The following is a 15,881-nucleotide window of genomic DNA, read 5'->3' on the forward strand; positions in this document are numbered from 1 at the left end:
CCTATTGGTTCTGGCTGGCAATGCCTTGTAGCGCCTGCCAGAGGGCAACAAGGGCAAATTTGCACTACAACCAGAACCAGATTTGTTTTCTCTGGTGGACAGAGGGCACAACACTCCACATTTTAAAGACAAACCACTTCTGAAATCAGCCAACAGCGTCACGTTTTCTGGGCGTGGCGGTCACACAAAACTTTCATTGATGGAGGTTCAGAATTATGTTGACAAACAGTATTTCCTTCTACAGAAATGGGCCAGAAATTGGTTTTATATACATGCAACCCCCACTATTTTAATGCAATAAGTAATGCATAAACATCTTAAAATTTCAGTGACTCAGCCTCTCTGTTCGACTGGGGTTGTGTTCTGTCATGTCAACGAGCTGTCACTGGTCAGAGCCCCAGTGTGTTCACCTAAAAGGTCTGGGTTCGAGTCCGTGGGAGGCAACTCTACTTCCCTTCGCATAGAAGTATGGTAACAGTATGTGAGGCATACCAACAGTGGGTGAAGCATACGGGTCCACTTCCAAAAGGGAAGGCAATGAGAGAGTAACCACTAGGGTTGTGGGTGTGCTCTTTGGCAGAGTGGTCAGAGCCCTAGTTTGGCACCCCCACGTGGGCTGCATTCAAGCCCGGGCAGGGCAACTGTAATATGAAGACTGGTGTAGATTAAGTAGTAACATTCAATCACTGCCATGAGATGGTCAGTAATAACATACAGACAGGAATTAAGTTACTTGTGGTTTTATTTTATATGAGAAAAAAAAATTAACCAAAAAAGGCAAGGCTCGTTCATTCAAAGCACATAAAGAGGTTGACAGCAGGAATTCCCCTTCACTTCAGTTGACTTTTAGCATGTGATGGGGTTGAGGGATTTGTTGCGGTTTTCAATCAACTGATATTACTCATTCTGAGGACCACAACAGAAAATGAAGGAATATTTAAATTACAGTTAAATGATCTTTGCTTAATGGAAACCGTACAATGTATAAATACATTAAAGACTTCAGTCTCTTCAGACTTGGACCTCCTTCTAAGAAGGAAATATGCACAACACAAGAGAGAGATTTTCCCCTGTTAAACTAGGATGTGTGAAGTGTGACAGCGGGAAACAAGGAATGAATAGTGGGAATCTGATGAATATATGCCACCCACTATATGCCACCATCTTTGGGAATGCCATGGTCACCAGGACCCTTTCTGGAATGACTGGAGTGTTGATAATCGAGACGGAACCATGGAATAAAAGGTAGTGATGACAACGCAACACCTCCAATCTACTGTCTCTTATCCCTTTCCAACATGCTAAGAAACAACTTCATTGTATGTACACAAATAATATGCAACAGAGGATGTTAAATAACAATTAAACAATAAAAATAAACAAAAAATGACCAGTAGTATCTCATGGCTCAAAAAAAATCGTAAAAAGTAGTCATCTTTCTTACCCACATCTTTTTCGTCTGTGGAAGGACTTGACACATCCATAGCAGTTGATGGTACCAGAGGTAGAAAGCGTGAAATGCCTCATTAAAATATTCTTACCTTTTTTTTTTAAAAAAAGTTAGTTATGTGTAGCAGATGTCCAGCAAAGGACACTATTCATCACTGGAATCATCATGGAGGATCTATGTTACTTTGTTAAATGTGGTGAGTTAAACGTTTTTGCAACTAAATTGCGTATTGTAAATTGTAAAAGGGAGGGACGGAGAACAAACAAACAAACAAAATTAACAACAGTTAACTTGTTCCCATTCAGTACCACTAAGCTCACACAGTCCACTCTTGCTTGAATACTTTGCATAACACACGTCAGTCCTTTGAAAATGCCACAACATTCAGGGAGGGGGGACCTGTTGCCCCCTCCTATTTGTCCTTCTTGGTCTCCGTCTCCACCTCCTGTGCATTGGTATCAGCCTCCATCTCCTCCTCCTCGGGCACTGGGGGAAACTGGGACTCGATGGCTTTCTCGTTCCTCTCGCCCTTCTTGCTCAGCTTCTTTGACTTCTGGTACAATTCATTCAAGTTGAACTCTCTGATGATGTTCTCCTAACAAGCAACAAGAGTCAACATATGGTGAGACCAAAACAGCTTAGTGGTTCGTGGAAACTGCATGCATATAGCACAAGAGTCATCTTATAGTCCTAATCATGTTTCATATGTTAATGATGTGCCCTAGTATAATCATTACAACACATCATGATGTAGGAGTTATACAACATCACAGGCTATGCTATTACAGATATGTTGGGTAATACATTACACATATATAGAAAGGATCTGAAGGCACGCGTGTGTGCATGTGTGTGGCAAAGCCATACCTCAGTGAAGCTCCAGGAAACTGCTCTTCCCTTCTTGTCCACCTGAGGACGCCTCATGATCTCCTTGCCCCCCTGGAAGAGGACGAGCGAGGGGAGCTGCTTCGACAGAGGGGACGTGCTGACCCTGTACCTGTGGTGGAGTAAGATGGGATGGGTAAATGAATACTACACACACAAAATTCATATAGTAAAGTACAACAGCCATCTCATATACACTTTCTCATATCTGCACAAATTGTGATCACGCACAGAAACATTAAAAAGGTGTACTGTTTAAGATTGTGGCCAGAGTAGGTATTGAAACTATGCTGCTCATTGAAAATGTACTGCTTATTGCCAAATTTGAGCTTTTCATGAATATTGACTAACTAAGAAATCAGTAGTTATTAGTATGACCAAAGAACAATACGTTTTGCAGCTAAAAATGTCTATTTCTGGAAATTCAAAGTGGCGGACAATGGGGAAGATCCCCTTTTCATGTATGAAAAGCACAATTTCCCCAGTCATAATGAATACAAACCCCAACTCCGATGAAGTTGGGACGTTTTGTAAACAGTGAATAAAATCAAAATGCTATCATTTTCAAAACATTCAATCTATTCATTAGATGGACAATAGTGAAAAGACAACATATTAAGTGTTAAAACCGAGAAAAAATATTGTTTTGGGGGACATATGTACTCATTTCTAATTTGATAAATCCAACACGTCTCAAAAGAGTTGGGACGGGGACAATAAATGGCAGCAAATGTCGAGGAAGACTAAAAACAAAACAAAAGACAACACTTAACTGTTAAATACATTAACCGATGAGATGATTTTATATAAAAAAACAGTGTTAATTCCTATCTTGGACATGATTTCACCAGCTTAAATGGTGGGTGTATTCCTTGTCATGTTTTGCAATGTTTTCCTTTCTGTAGTGCTTACAGTGTGACAGGTCTTGACCAAAAACCCACCATTTTATCACCTGCTGGTCCTTCTGATGGAGCCAAACTGTTAAAACATAGTAGAGGATGCAATTTGACCTTACTATGTGACAGTAATCGAAGATCTCCCTTCAAAATATAATGCATGAGTGGCTTTTCATGCTGTTTAAAACCCATTTATACCATTCAACACTGTATTTAACTCTACAGATGAGTGAGAACATCTTAACCAATGCACTACTGCACCCGCATGCCATCATGGAGGCTGACTTTTGAAGCTAGCACTAACACAAGTCGGATGGTCCATTTTCACTGTAGCACAGGATGTGCAATGCTCTATTATTGTCAAAAAGAATGGACTTCTACAACTTCTGCTGACTTCTGTAAGCAAAGGACAGTTTCCCATGTCTTCTGGGTCTATTTCAAGTGAGCTCAGGTGCTTAGGAGAATGTTACACCCCTGTATCATTTTCATGCATTAAGCATTCTTAATATGGTCAATTTTCAATAGCTCTAATTCCTGAAGTGCTAGAGTGAGACTACAGCCAATATATATTTCATGATGTCATGAACCTATACAATGATTTTATTATCAAAAATATGTCTTATATACACTCAATCATGGTAAATCAAAGGGAATTCAAAAATGTATGTAATAACTATGGTAATTATTCCCTTTGCATCTTTAATTCTGAGTGACTCAGCCTCTCTGTGATGATCTTATACCTGGACACCTATATTGTCCGTCAGTACAATTCATTTTGAAATGTTCTTCTTTGTTGTTTTATCTTATTTGGATGTTTACTAACTTTCACTGATCCCCGTCCCAACTCTTTTGAGACGTGTTGGATTTATCAAATTAGAAATGAGTACATATGTCCCCCAAAACAATATTTTTTCTCGGTTTTAACACTTAATATGTTGTCTTTTCACTTTTCTCCATCTAATGAATAGATTGAATGTTTTGAAAATGATAGCATTTTGATTTTATTCACTGTTTACCAAACGTCCCAACTTCATCGGAGTTGGGGTTTGTACTTAGAATTTGATGGTGGTGGAAAGTATTCATGAAAAAGCTAACATTTGTGAATGGACAGCATGAATTCTGCAAATAAACAACTAAAAATGTTACACGGTGCACCTTTAAGTACTTACTTCTTTGACACCTCTCCATATCTTCCAATATCCACCTTCCCAAATTTGAGACCAGCACAGTTATATCTAGGAAAAGAAAATACAATGAAATAGTCACTGGTCAGAACACCTGAGAATGAACCATAAAATCTATATTTCTTTGCCATTTTAACTTCTGTAACAGGCACAAAATGACACGTCTCATATAACCATACAGCTGCTCAACGCACATGTTAACCCAGAGCAAGTAGGGGAGTGGCGACACAAACATGAATATGAATATGAGAAGCTCAGTGTATTTAGTGAAACAACACACGTTTGAGGGACACACACACACGGGAGAATGGCAAGCCTATGCAGAACGTCAATCTATCCGAGGATGTATTACACGCAATCTTACTTCAGTGACAGGTCAGCATAGACAGAGGCAAAGGACTGACACTCCGGAGACCAGTTGGCGAAAAACTCCACAATCCAGGTCACACGGCTGTCCTTCTCCAGCTCCTCCTGCAAACGTCACAATGACACAGTCCTGATGTTAGAGGAAAATCCTGAGCCTTTAACACTTTTTGAAATAAGAAAAAAAAAAGGAATGACTACGCATTTCATTCCTGAAAACAAACTTTGTAAAGCGTAAAATCAGGCACTCAGCCTGAATACAATTAGTCCTGCACAATGTCCTCTGCATCAAATCTCTTATAATTTCAGATTCAATAGTAAGAGTACCACTTCAACACAAAGTGTAAGTGGTTGGAATACTGTGATACAATATTATTATTATAATAATATTATTATTAGGCGGTTTGCCTTTATTTCACAGGACAGTGAAGACAGTGACAGGAAGCAAATGGAGAGAGAGAGAGACGGGGAAGGAACGGCAAAGGACCTGGGCCGGAATCAAACCTGGGTCAGCCGCATAGCAGACAAGCGCCACAGAGGGCAGATACAATATTATTTGTAGGAAAGCGTTGATCCCAGTCCAACAGCAGAAATTGACCAACAATGTACATGTTAACGGCATATATTCAATAGGGTACTCACATCTATAGTCTTGTCATTGAAGTATTTGATGTACTCAGGGCCCATGTACAGAGGTGGCTTGCAGGTCATAAGGAACACTGAAAAACAGACAAGAGAGAGAGATTAGCATGTTTGTCCCTGCAATATCAAGAATTAGGGATCCAAAATGGCCCGTTTTATGGCATTAACACATCTACCAAAACACCAATAACGTGGGACCAAATTAATTGTATTGAGACTTATCTATAGGATATAAGTAATAATATGATGAACTACAAAAAGCAAATCGTGGCAGCGATCTTAAACGTAAGGGTGAAATACTGTGTTGTTGTTTATCTCAGTTGTTTTCAAAGTGGGGGCTAGGGACCCCTTGGGGGCTGCGAAGGGGTGCAAGGGGGGTCGCCGCAGCATGGCAGGAAAAAATATGTAAATAATTGATCATTGAATGACCAAGTACACCAAAAGAAACTAAAAATAATCTAAACAATATCCTCATTAGTTTATAACTGTATTAAAATAATCTATAGCATCTCTGAACATTACAACCATTAACGTTATTTTATATTTCCCAATAGTGCACTGACACAGAGAGATTTAGACTATGGTTGTGAAAGGGGGTGCACAGAAAAAAATAGCGTGCCATAACCAATGTCAGGGAAACCTTTGCTGGAATCTACTGGGATATGGGGGGACCTTGTCATGGCAACGTTTTGGAACCCCTGGTAATATCTGGTACTAACCAATGCAGAGAGTCAGGTAGAGCAGGCCCATGCGGATATCCAGCCTGAAGAACAGGAACACATTGGCCACCTTGCTGAAGAGGATGATGTTTCCCACATGCTGTTCCACTGTGACTAAAGATCAAATAAAAACATATAGGTGTAAGAACGCACCAAGTCAACAGACATTCAGGACTGTAGCCCCTTAACACGTGTCATTCCACCACTGGAACTTTGTAATAGTCACTGAAAAAAGTTTATTACCATAGTACTATACCACTGTGACAGTGCACAGGGCCTTTAGAAATGCAGTACATCACAACTTGGTCATTGACATTCTGGTAACAGCTTATTTATAAGAGGGGTCGTGTCTTAAAGGGTTACACAAAGAGAGACATCATATTAACTGAATCCGATGGGGGAAAACACAAAGGACACTGTAACATGCAAAGCTCATGCCTTCACAAAACTATGAGACTGTAATCAAACCAAACAAGTAGTTAACGGCCTGGGCAGGCACTGACAACAAAGTGATAAGGAGATATGTTGTTGAATAAACAAGCCTGTTGCGAGGCGAACAATGCATGTGTTAAGAAAGACAGCTTGATGCATTCATGTTAAACCACAATTGGCCAACAGATGTTTAAATTGGCTTTATCCTTGTAGTTTGAATTTTGCTGTTACAAATGACGTAGTGCTTACTTGCTCTTCTGTTCTTCAACATTACGATGGCACTGAGAAACATCAGGATCTCCACTTCTCTCTAAAGGACATGAAACAACAGAAGACCCAACAGATCTTTAGACTGGGAAAACCTTGTGTTGTCATTTCAACAGTCATTTAAAGAGGGAAGGCTGTGTGTGTGCAATATCCATTTAACATTTTCAGGCTTAATCGAACATACAGTGGCTATGGATGCCCCTTGTTGGCTAGGTAAAGTGGCGTAATATGACACTGGGTGAGCTTTTCCAGAACATTCAATTTTGTCATCCCTGAGAGGTAGGCCTGGGCAAACGGGCTAATAACACCATACTCAAGCTGAGGCCAGAATGTTGGGATCGCTACATCAGAGGCCATGTGTAGTTCTAACCCTAATCTAGAGCTATATAACGGCAGGCACCTTGCAACAATGAAATGTAAATTCAAAGCTGTGCCACTGTCCATCGGACACCTGCGGTCAGTGAGAACATATTCCAATCCCATCATGCCTTGTTGGTGGACCACAATTAATTGGACAATATTAAAACGAGCTTCACGGGTTAGCAAATAATCAAGGCTGATTTTTTCCAAGCTAATTGCACACAGCCTGGAATTCTCTATGATTTCTCTCTGAAACTGCAGTAAGCTCGATACGATGCTACCAGCTACCGCTAGCTAACATGATCATCCTCGTCATGCATCATCATGCATCCCTGTAGAGCCAGTCAATCTCTCTGTAAAGTCAAATGAATGTTTATCTCTCAACAAATTGCGGTACCTAATTTGTGTCCACGACAAGCGCAGACAGTATACTGACCCAGTCAAAGTCACAGGAGTTTCCATCTTCTCGTGTCGTTGATAGGTGTTCGCAAATTCCAGGCGTCTTGCGAATCGCTAAGAAAGCAAGTGACATAAACAATGAAGCGACATAATACGGCTTCAGCAGCCATTTGTAGACCAGTGGCAAGTGATACAAAAACGCAAATAACGGAGTCAATAACGCCATTTTCTATTAACAGAAATTGGCCAGGGTGAGCTAAACCTTTGGCTATCGTCGTGGTGGTACTGAGCTCACATAAACGCGCATAAATTAAAGGTACGGAAGCAAATGCAGAGGTCACTGCGGACAAAACGTTGGAAACGGCCCCGGCTCCCCTCAAAAGCGTCAGCGATTGGTTACAGAGCAGCCAAGAAGATTTCTATTGGTAGACCGCGTGTCACTACGTGAATGACAGCAGGAAGTTACATTGTATCTCAACTTTCCCCTTTGATATTGATATAATGTAACAGGACCATACAATCTTTGAGCACGACAAACAAAGTAGCCAATTGAGTGTGCTATTTGTATGTGTAGTGAGGAAGAAGGAGGAAATAAGAACTGCGTAATAAGGTTGCAAAGCTTCCATCTCTGTCCTCCCTGGCTATTCAGGTAGGCCTACTCAGAGGTCCCCTGAGCTGAAGAGAAGTCATTGACATGTAGTGTACTTAATGTATATGTTATTTATTTATTTATTTATGTATTTATTTATTTATTTATTTATTTATCTATCAAAAACCTTCTTCATCATTCTGCATGAGCATGCTTTAGTTCTGGATTCCATGCTCTCTGGCTTTGCCTTATTCCTATACTATAGCTTATACCAGAACTGGCTGGATGGCTGCACATTTTTTGGACACAGACAGCTTTTTCATCAGCCTACATGAGGTTGCAACCATATTGTTTTCTCACAACAGAAATTCTTGTTTATGCATTTTTCATTAAGAAATATAATTCCTTATTTATTTATTTATTTTACAATAGTGATTCTCTTTGACAACACATGTGTCAGACATGGTCTGACATTGCTTTGTATAGATCACTAGGTTGCCTTTCATGATAGTGTTGGTAGTATGGATTGGGTACCAGCTGCTGTGTCAATTGAGTTTACTGAGGCCACAAGAGGTCAGCAAATCATAAGTTCTGTTAATACCCCCCCCCCCCCCTCTCGCGCGCGCTCTCTGTGTATGTTTTAATATCTTGGTGTTCCTTGATGTTCCAGCTAATATATTCACTGTATGGTGATGACAATGTTCAGCACAAAAAAGTAAGGCTGGGTTCATTCATTGGTGTACCCATCGTCATCACTTCATGTCTTCCAAATGTCAGTTTGTCTTAGTAGCCTAGGTCTTGATGTTTCCCATGTGTGCCAGTTCAAACTTTGCGGAAGAATGATTTTGTAAATGAGTGTGTCATTCGCCTGGGCCTGCTCTTCCTTCCTGTGACCTAGCACAAAATGTTGCAATCAAGCAGGCCATCTCTTACCGGTACTTTTCAGTGTTCACTGGGAAAAGCATATAGAATTCGAGCATTTCCAATTAGTATGACTGAGCTGGGGATGGGGCACATGAGTTTAATGACATGACACGAGTCGAGTGACTGAGCTCCAGTTTATCCAAAGCTCTAAGCATCTTTGCATGCCAAGCATCTCTGAGAGTCATAAAAGGCGCTATAAAAGACAGTAGTGGAAGCTTCTTGCTGTACAACAAACACATATTTATCAGATGCAGGCTACGGCTTCTAAAACACCTGAAAATCAATAAATAAAGAGAAAGTCTGAGTGCGATCCATCTCTCTTTTCCATTCAGATGCAGGTCAAGCCCACCTCAGAGATACCAGTAGCCTATGTATGCGAGGTTGGCCAGACAGATTAATGATCCTGAGCGTTGTTGTCGGGGGTAGGCAGGCTAATATGTCATGCCATTAATTTGAAACTGTGGCATGTGAATGCCCAGGTACTGGAATGTCCTGGCAGTCAATGGTGAGCAACAGCACTGTACACACTGTGCCTCATTGTTTGGAGTACGCCTCAAGATGCAGATGGCCCTATAGGCATTTAACCACAGGATCAAATAAATGCATATCACTTTGCCTGGCAAGGCAGACTATAGCATGGATAGTTTGGCGTGATTGGAGGATGGGTTTGCTGTACTTTTGGGACTTACTTCCAACAGTGCAGTACTAGACCAACTTGCCAGGCAGAAATAGTTTCTGGCTCCAGGTGGGTTCATCTAGTTTACCAGGCTACAGGTTATTAATATTTCCCTGAGCAGCTTGTTGGAGGCGGGGAGAGATTAAGAAATTGAGTGCCTCTTAGGAAAAAAAGGGCCTGGTCACCTGGGACTTTTGGCTCCCTGGGTCTAGGACTGGTTGGCCCTTTCATTAATCCAGCTGTTAGAGCTCAAATTCCTTGAACAGCTACAAAGGAAAGGCAAGCAGTATGTCTTTTCAAAATTACATTTCCATCAGTCAGCATGCTGTCTATCATCTATTTGGAAATATTAGCAAAGTATAACAGTGAATTCCCCACACACTTATGTTTCTGCTCGTTCAACTAAATAACAATAATAATAATAATAATAATAATAAAAACAACAACAACAATAATAAACAGCAGAAAAAAAGTTATTGCCCTCCTTGTAAGATTTTATCTTACTTTTTCTGACTTTGATGATCATCTGCATCATCAAGGCATTTTTCGGTTGTCAAACACTCATGTGTGTTTATTTCAGCGAACATATTGATTACTGTATTGTGTTCTTGTCTCTCCTGAAGCTTGCGTAATCACATCAATGGCAAGGACGAGTTGTTTGGGTCGTTGTGTCAGGAAGTGGGTTGATATCTGGGGTGGAGATTGGGCACATGGTGACTGTGGCAAATGTGAAAATGCAACCTTGGGTGCACAGCAATGTGTCAAAAGTGATCTGTCATAACGGTACAATGTACAGGAAATGGTCAAAAAAGGTACTGCAACTATGCTGCTCATTGAAACTTTGTTGCCTATTGCCAAATTTGATCTTTTCGCGAAAGTTTATTAAGTACTACACTTAATTTTTCTAGTATGGCCCAAGTGCAGTCATTTTTGCAGATAAAAATGCCCATTTCTTGAAATTCAAAATGGCGAAACCATGGAGAGGATCCCCCTTTTCATGTATGAAAAGTGCATTTTTTCCAGTCATAATGAATACTTACAGTCAATCCGGAAAGTATTCGCAGCGCTTCACTTTTTTCACATTTTATTATCTTACAGCCTTATTCCAAATGCTACAAATTAATCTCTGTTTTCAAAATCCTACACAAATTATTCCATTATGACTATGTGTCTTGACAGTTTTGAAAATGTATAAAAAATAAAAAACAAATAAATCATATTTACAAAAGTATTCACAGTCTTTGCTTAATACTTTGTAGAACCACCTTTGGCAGCAACTACATTCATTTTTTCATTTCGAAATGAAAAGGGATTAAAAGGGAGGTCATCGGTGTGTGTTTCAACCTGTCAGTACATTGAAATTGTACATTTTGAGTCTGCACCTGGTTAAAATAGATGGGTGTGAGAGTTGAATGAAATCCTATGGAGAGCATCATGATCTGCTTCTGTTGCCATAGTGCATGCCTCTTTAGGTGTAATTCAGATTTCAAATGTTGACGGCATCCATACATCCCCAAACCATGTCAGTCCCACAACCATGCTTGACTAGCCAGATGATGCACTTTTTGTGTAAAACTCACTTGTTTACCACCACACATGCTTGACGCCATCTAAAGCAAATTTGTTTATCTTGGCCTCGAGATAGATGAACAGACCAAGGATATCTCACTGGAACCATGTTGTGTGGTCTGATGAGACCAAGATAAACAAATTTGCTTTAGATGGTGTTAAGCATGTGTGGTGGTAAAGAAGTGAATTTTACCAACAAAAAAAAAGTGCATCATCTGGCTAGTCAAGGATGGTAGTGGGACTGACATTGTTTGGGGATGTATGAATGCTGTCAACATTGGAAATCTGAATTACACCTAAAGAAGCATGCATGTCAACATGCACTGTGACTACAGAAGCAGATCAGGATACTCTCCATAGGATTTCATTCAAAACTCACACCCATCTATTGTAGCCAGGTGCAGACTCAAATTGTACAATTTCAATGTACTGAAAGGTTGAAACACACACCGATGACCTCCCTTTTAATCCCTTTTCATTTCGAAATGAAAAAATGAATGTAGTTGCTGCCAAAGGTGGTTCTACAAAGTATTAAGCAAAGGCTGTGAATACTTTTGTAAATATGATTTCTCTGTTTTTTATTTTTATACATTTTCAAAACTGTCAAGACAACTTGTTTTTCACATGGTCATAATGGAATAATTTGTGTAGGATTTTGACAACAGAGATTCATTTGTAGCATTTGGAATAAGGCTGTAAGATAATAAAATGTGAAAAAAGTGAAGCGCTGTGAATACTTTCCTGATTGGCTGTAGAACTTGATGGTGGTGGTAAGTTTTCACGAAAAAGGTAACATTAGTGAATGGGTAGCATTAATTCTGGAAATAAACAACTAAAAATCTCACACAGTGTACCTTTAAATCATTTTCTTCTGAAGGGTGCATGCGGAAATCATTGCATCTGACTTCACCTAATGTCACTAAGGAGTGGCTAAAATGTTGATCTGGTGGATACATTTAACAAGGACCTCAAACAACCATAACCTCTCCAATCAACTGATTTCTCAATCTATCAATTCTGTGAAAGCCCAGAATATAGTGTGAGCAAGGTATCCAGAGAGAGAGAGAGAGAGAGAGAGAGAGAGAGAGAGAGAGAGAGAGAGAGAGAGAGAGAGAGAGAGAGAGAGAGAGAGAGAGAGAGAGAGAGAGAGAGAGAGGTTATCAGGTTACAGTAAAAAGGATGTCCAGCACATGTTGGGCACGTGAGGGCATGTTTGAGGGATGTGCGAGTGGCGGGGGCAGTGGGCAATGTGAGGGCTGTCAAGCCTGTACCTATGCAGGATGAAATATCAGTGGCTCAGGGGCAGGACAAGTATAGTGAGGAACCGGGACCACTGCCAAATACTCTGCCTTGAATTTAAAACTTCCTCTGCCAGTGTACACAGTGCAAAAGTCAACTTCATATAAGGGGGGGGGGGGGGGTTGTGAGAGGTGTGTTGCGATGTGAAGCAATTATTATACACTGTCGGAAATGTCCTCAAATCACCCCAGAGAATTTGATTTTTATGACATTATTTGAACAGGTGTGTACAGTGTAACTGTATGTTGGTGTAACTGTTCTTAAGTCTGAATCCTTTCTGAAAAGTTTTGTTTTGCTTGTTTTATTTGTTTTTTTTCCGTAGATAAAACAATAAATTAAAAACCACTGCTTCGTTCACATGTTTATTACAATTATCAGACGAAGCCAAAAAAAAGCACCAAAACATTGTCAAAAATGAAATAGTCACATAAAACATGATTTAATCACATTTACACATTGTACAGCAATCAAAAATCTGTTTAAGTCCAATATGAGTTCATTATTCTTTTTCTAGAAACATTTGCAAACTATAGCTACCGTAGGCATTTCACTATGTCCTAGGGCTGATCAGGTGGTCTTTGATCTACTGTAATTTTCCTCTAGTCTGCTAATTTACTGTTCACTGATACGTTTTTCTTGCCACAAACTACTGTCACAGGTAACAACTGTTTTACACTCATATTAGCATTCATTTGATGTGAAAATATGTTCATATAATTGAAAATGGAGCAGCACAACATAGGGCAAACATAATTCAGCACCAACAAAAACAAAGGCATTCCTATGCAATTAACAATTCCTTGCAAAGTTTTGGAAAATATATACAAAATAATACATTAATACACTCTCATCGGATGTTATCCAAGAGTCATTCTTTAAATCTCAATTCTGTCAACACTGATACATATGATGTTATATCATGGGTGTGTGTCATAGGCTACAACTATTGTCACAGACCTCATGGCACACAATATTGAGTTAACATTTGAATGAAGCCCCGCTCCATCATCGTTTTTCATTAGTCATTGCTGCCATTAAAAGGAATACTTCTGCACATCAATGTCATCTTTTTTAAAGGAGACATAATCTCTCCATTCCTCTTTGCTCAAAACAAAATTGGTATCTTTTCATAACACAATGAACACACTACAGGTATACTGATAGTGCAATCACAGTATTTGGATTGCCATCAAAACCTAATTAAATCATGAGACTGCACTTTCAGCAATACTAAGAGGAAAAAACGCAGTCAATAAGCAAGTAAAAAACTACTTTATACAGCATTATTAAGTGAAACTTGGTTGTGCCAGCACAAAACCTAACTGTGACGATCCTAACAGTGGGTAGCCAGCACAGAGGTGAGTTATCAGATTTTGGCACACAACTGATGTAACAGTGTGACAAACTACACAGGTCAGTCGCAAGGAGAGAACAACCAAACACAAACATATCAGAAAGAGGGACTGACAGGTCAAAGTGTGAAGGGAATTGGCAAATAGGTTGGTGAAACATCCCACCACTCCCCTTGACTTCCAAAATGGAGGAAGAGAGAGAGAGAGAGAGAGAGAGAGAGAGAGAGAGAGAGAGAGAAAGAGAGAGAGAGAGAGAGACAGAGACAGAGACAGAGAGACAGAGAACAGACAAGCCAAATGTCTCTTAGGTATTTTAAGCAGACTAAACAATAATTGACTGGTTGTTCCACCAAAACGGACGCACTGTTTAAAACAAGGTAAATAAGGTAGGTCAAAATAAATAAAACCAAATCATGATTTCCATTAGCACCCAGCAGATAGGTACTACTACGATGGTGCACTGTCATCATGTGTCTAATATACCTGCATCAATAGTTTGGGCAGTTTGGTCACAAATGACTATAATACCATCTAAGATTATTTCATTTTCTCATTACACAAAGAGGCACAATATTTCTTGTAGTCCAAAGAGGAAGGCACAGTCGGTTTCAGTTCCCTGCCTTTTAAAAGTGGTAATAAATAATACTCTTGATCATTTAAAAAAAAACTAAATAGTGAAGGCACAAACTTGACTGGTTCATCCCAGAGTGAAATTGTAGGCATACAAACATCAGCCAGTTACAGTAAATGGCTGTTCTTATTATAAAAGCAAACACTATAAGCTATTTTTTCTGTTCGGTAATTTCCATGAGTTTCTTTCATTGGCAAACATACATTCTATATATGGCCTTTGCTTGTGTGTCCATTGCCTGTGTGTCCACTGCCTGAGTGTCCATTGGACTGTGGTTTGTAGAAGCCGTTGCCGTTGGCAGCGAGTGCCTTCCTCTCGTCTGCCCAGCGGTCCATGGCCTCCTGCTCCAGCTCCTCCATCTCCTGGCTCAGCTGCCGGCGGTGGTACAGCAGGTATCCAGGCAACAGGAACCCAGCCGTTGACAGGCCAAGGAGACCGATGTTGATCTGTTGGCAATAGGCTTGTTAGATGTGCGTATGGTTGTACATATTTTCTCTCATTTTCCCCATGGTTTGTACAGCTGCACATTGTCTGTAGCCCTATAATGCATGCCGTACCTCCTGTGGCACTCTGTAATATTCATTGAAAACTTAACTACCATGGTACTATGACCTGACAAAGGGCCTTTAGGAATGCATTATGACTTCATCATTACCATTCTGTTAACAGCAAATATCTGACGGTGTGTCTTAAGGGGTTAAAGCCTTAATTGAATATATCAACATCAAAATAACATCAACAAAAAAAAAACAAAAGCCATATCTTCGTGCATTGACAAACGTAACTACACAATGCCTTCCAAGTATAATCCTTGTATGCAGGGCTCTAAATGAACACCAACCAACCGTCCAAATGCTGGTGAAAATTAAGTTTGGCTGGTAGAAAAGAAAACTTACTAGCCACTTGACCCATTAGTAGGTGCGCATTTGGCTAGTAAGATTAACAAGCGATTTTGGCTGGTGATTTAAAAAAAACAGTAATTTAGAGCCCTGCTTGTATGCATATAATTGTGTGCTGGTCTTACCCAGTACGGGTCCCCGTGCAGAGGACCAAGCATGACCATGAAGAGGGGCTGCTGCAGCAGGGCAAACACGGCGCTGATCAGAGACTGCATTCCCGTCAAGGTCCCAAAGTGATTTGAAGGAAAACTGCAAGAAAGCACAGCATGTAGACTATGTTATACAACTGCCTGAAGTCCGGATCACGTAAGATTACAGATACAATTTGCATGTGGTTCCATTCCA

The 15,881-nt window shown here is 40.1% G+C and overlaps 2 protein-coding genes across 4 annotated transcripts in view; both read right to left on the reverse strand.

The window, feature by feature from the left end:
* Nucleotides 1-724: 724 nt before the first annotated feature.
* tmx2b (thioredoxin-related transmembrane protein 2b) lies at nt 725-7,920 on the reverse strand. The gene is made up of 8 exons (XM_063219635.1): nt 7,635-7,920; nt 6,821-6,881; nt 6,140-6,253; nt 5,421-5,497; nt 4,780-4,886; nt 4,401-4,466; nt 2,318-2,447; nt 725-2,045 (listed from the first exon to the last, which is right to left on the reverse strand). Exons 1-8 carry the CDS (start codon nt 7,821-7,823, stop codon nt 1,863-1,865), a joined length of 927 nt encoding a protein of 308 aa, XP_063075705.1. The 5' UTR covers nt 7,824-7,920; the 3' UTR covers nt 725-1,862.
* Nucleotides 7,921-12,939: 5,019 nt separating this feature from the next.
* Nucleotides 12,940-15,881, reverse strand: part of slc43a1b (solute carrier family 43 member 1b) — a 17,523-nt gene continuing 14,581 nt past the window's right edge. For all 3 annotated transcript variants that reach the window (XM_063219636.1, XM_063219638.1, XM_063219639.1), the window contains 2 exons: nt 15,662-15,785; nt 12,940-15,083 (listed from right to left, as the gene is read on the reverse strand). In XM_063219636.1, coding sequence (XP_063075706.1) covers nt 14,844-15,083; nt 15,662-15,785 — 364 coding nt within the window. In that variant the 3' untranslated portion in view covers nt 12,940-14,843. The remainder of the gene's footprint in view (nt 15,084-15,661; nt 15,786-15,881) is intronic.

This window comes from Engraulis encrasicolus, chromosome 16 (genome assembly GCF_034702125.1).
Source record: "Engraulis encrasicolus isolate BLACKSEA-1 chromosome 16, IST_EnEncr_1.0, whole genome shotgun sequence".
NCBI classification, from domain to species: domain Eukaryota; kingdom Metazoa; phylum Chordata; class Actinopteri; order Clupeiformes; family Engraulidae; genus Engraulis; species Engraulis encrasicolus.

What these genes read in the sequence shown, in the direction of transcription:
- tmx2b (XM_063219635.1), bottom strand. Translation starts at nt 7,823, where the DNA reads ATGGCGTTATTGACTCCGTTATTTGCGTTTTTGTATCACTTGCCACTG. An exon ending in TATGGAGAGGTGTCAAAGAA is followed by an intron (nt 2,448 to 4,400) that starts GTAAGTACTTAA and finishes ACTCCACCACAG; the next exon opens with GTACAGGGTCAGCACGTCCC. An exon ending in TTTCCTGGAGCTTCACTGAG is followed by an intron (nt 2,046 to 2,317) that starts GTATGGCTTTGC and finishes GTTGCTTGTTAG; the next exon opens with GAGAACATCATCAGAGAGTT.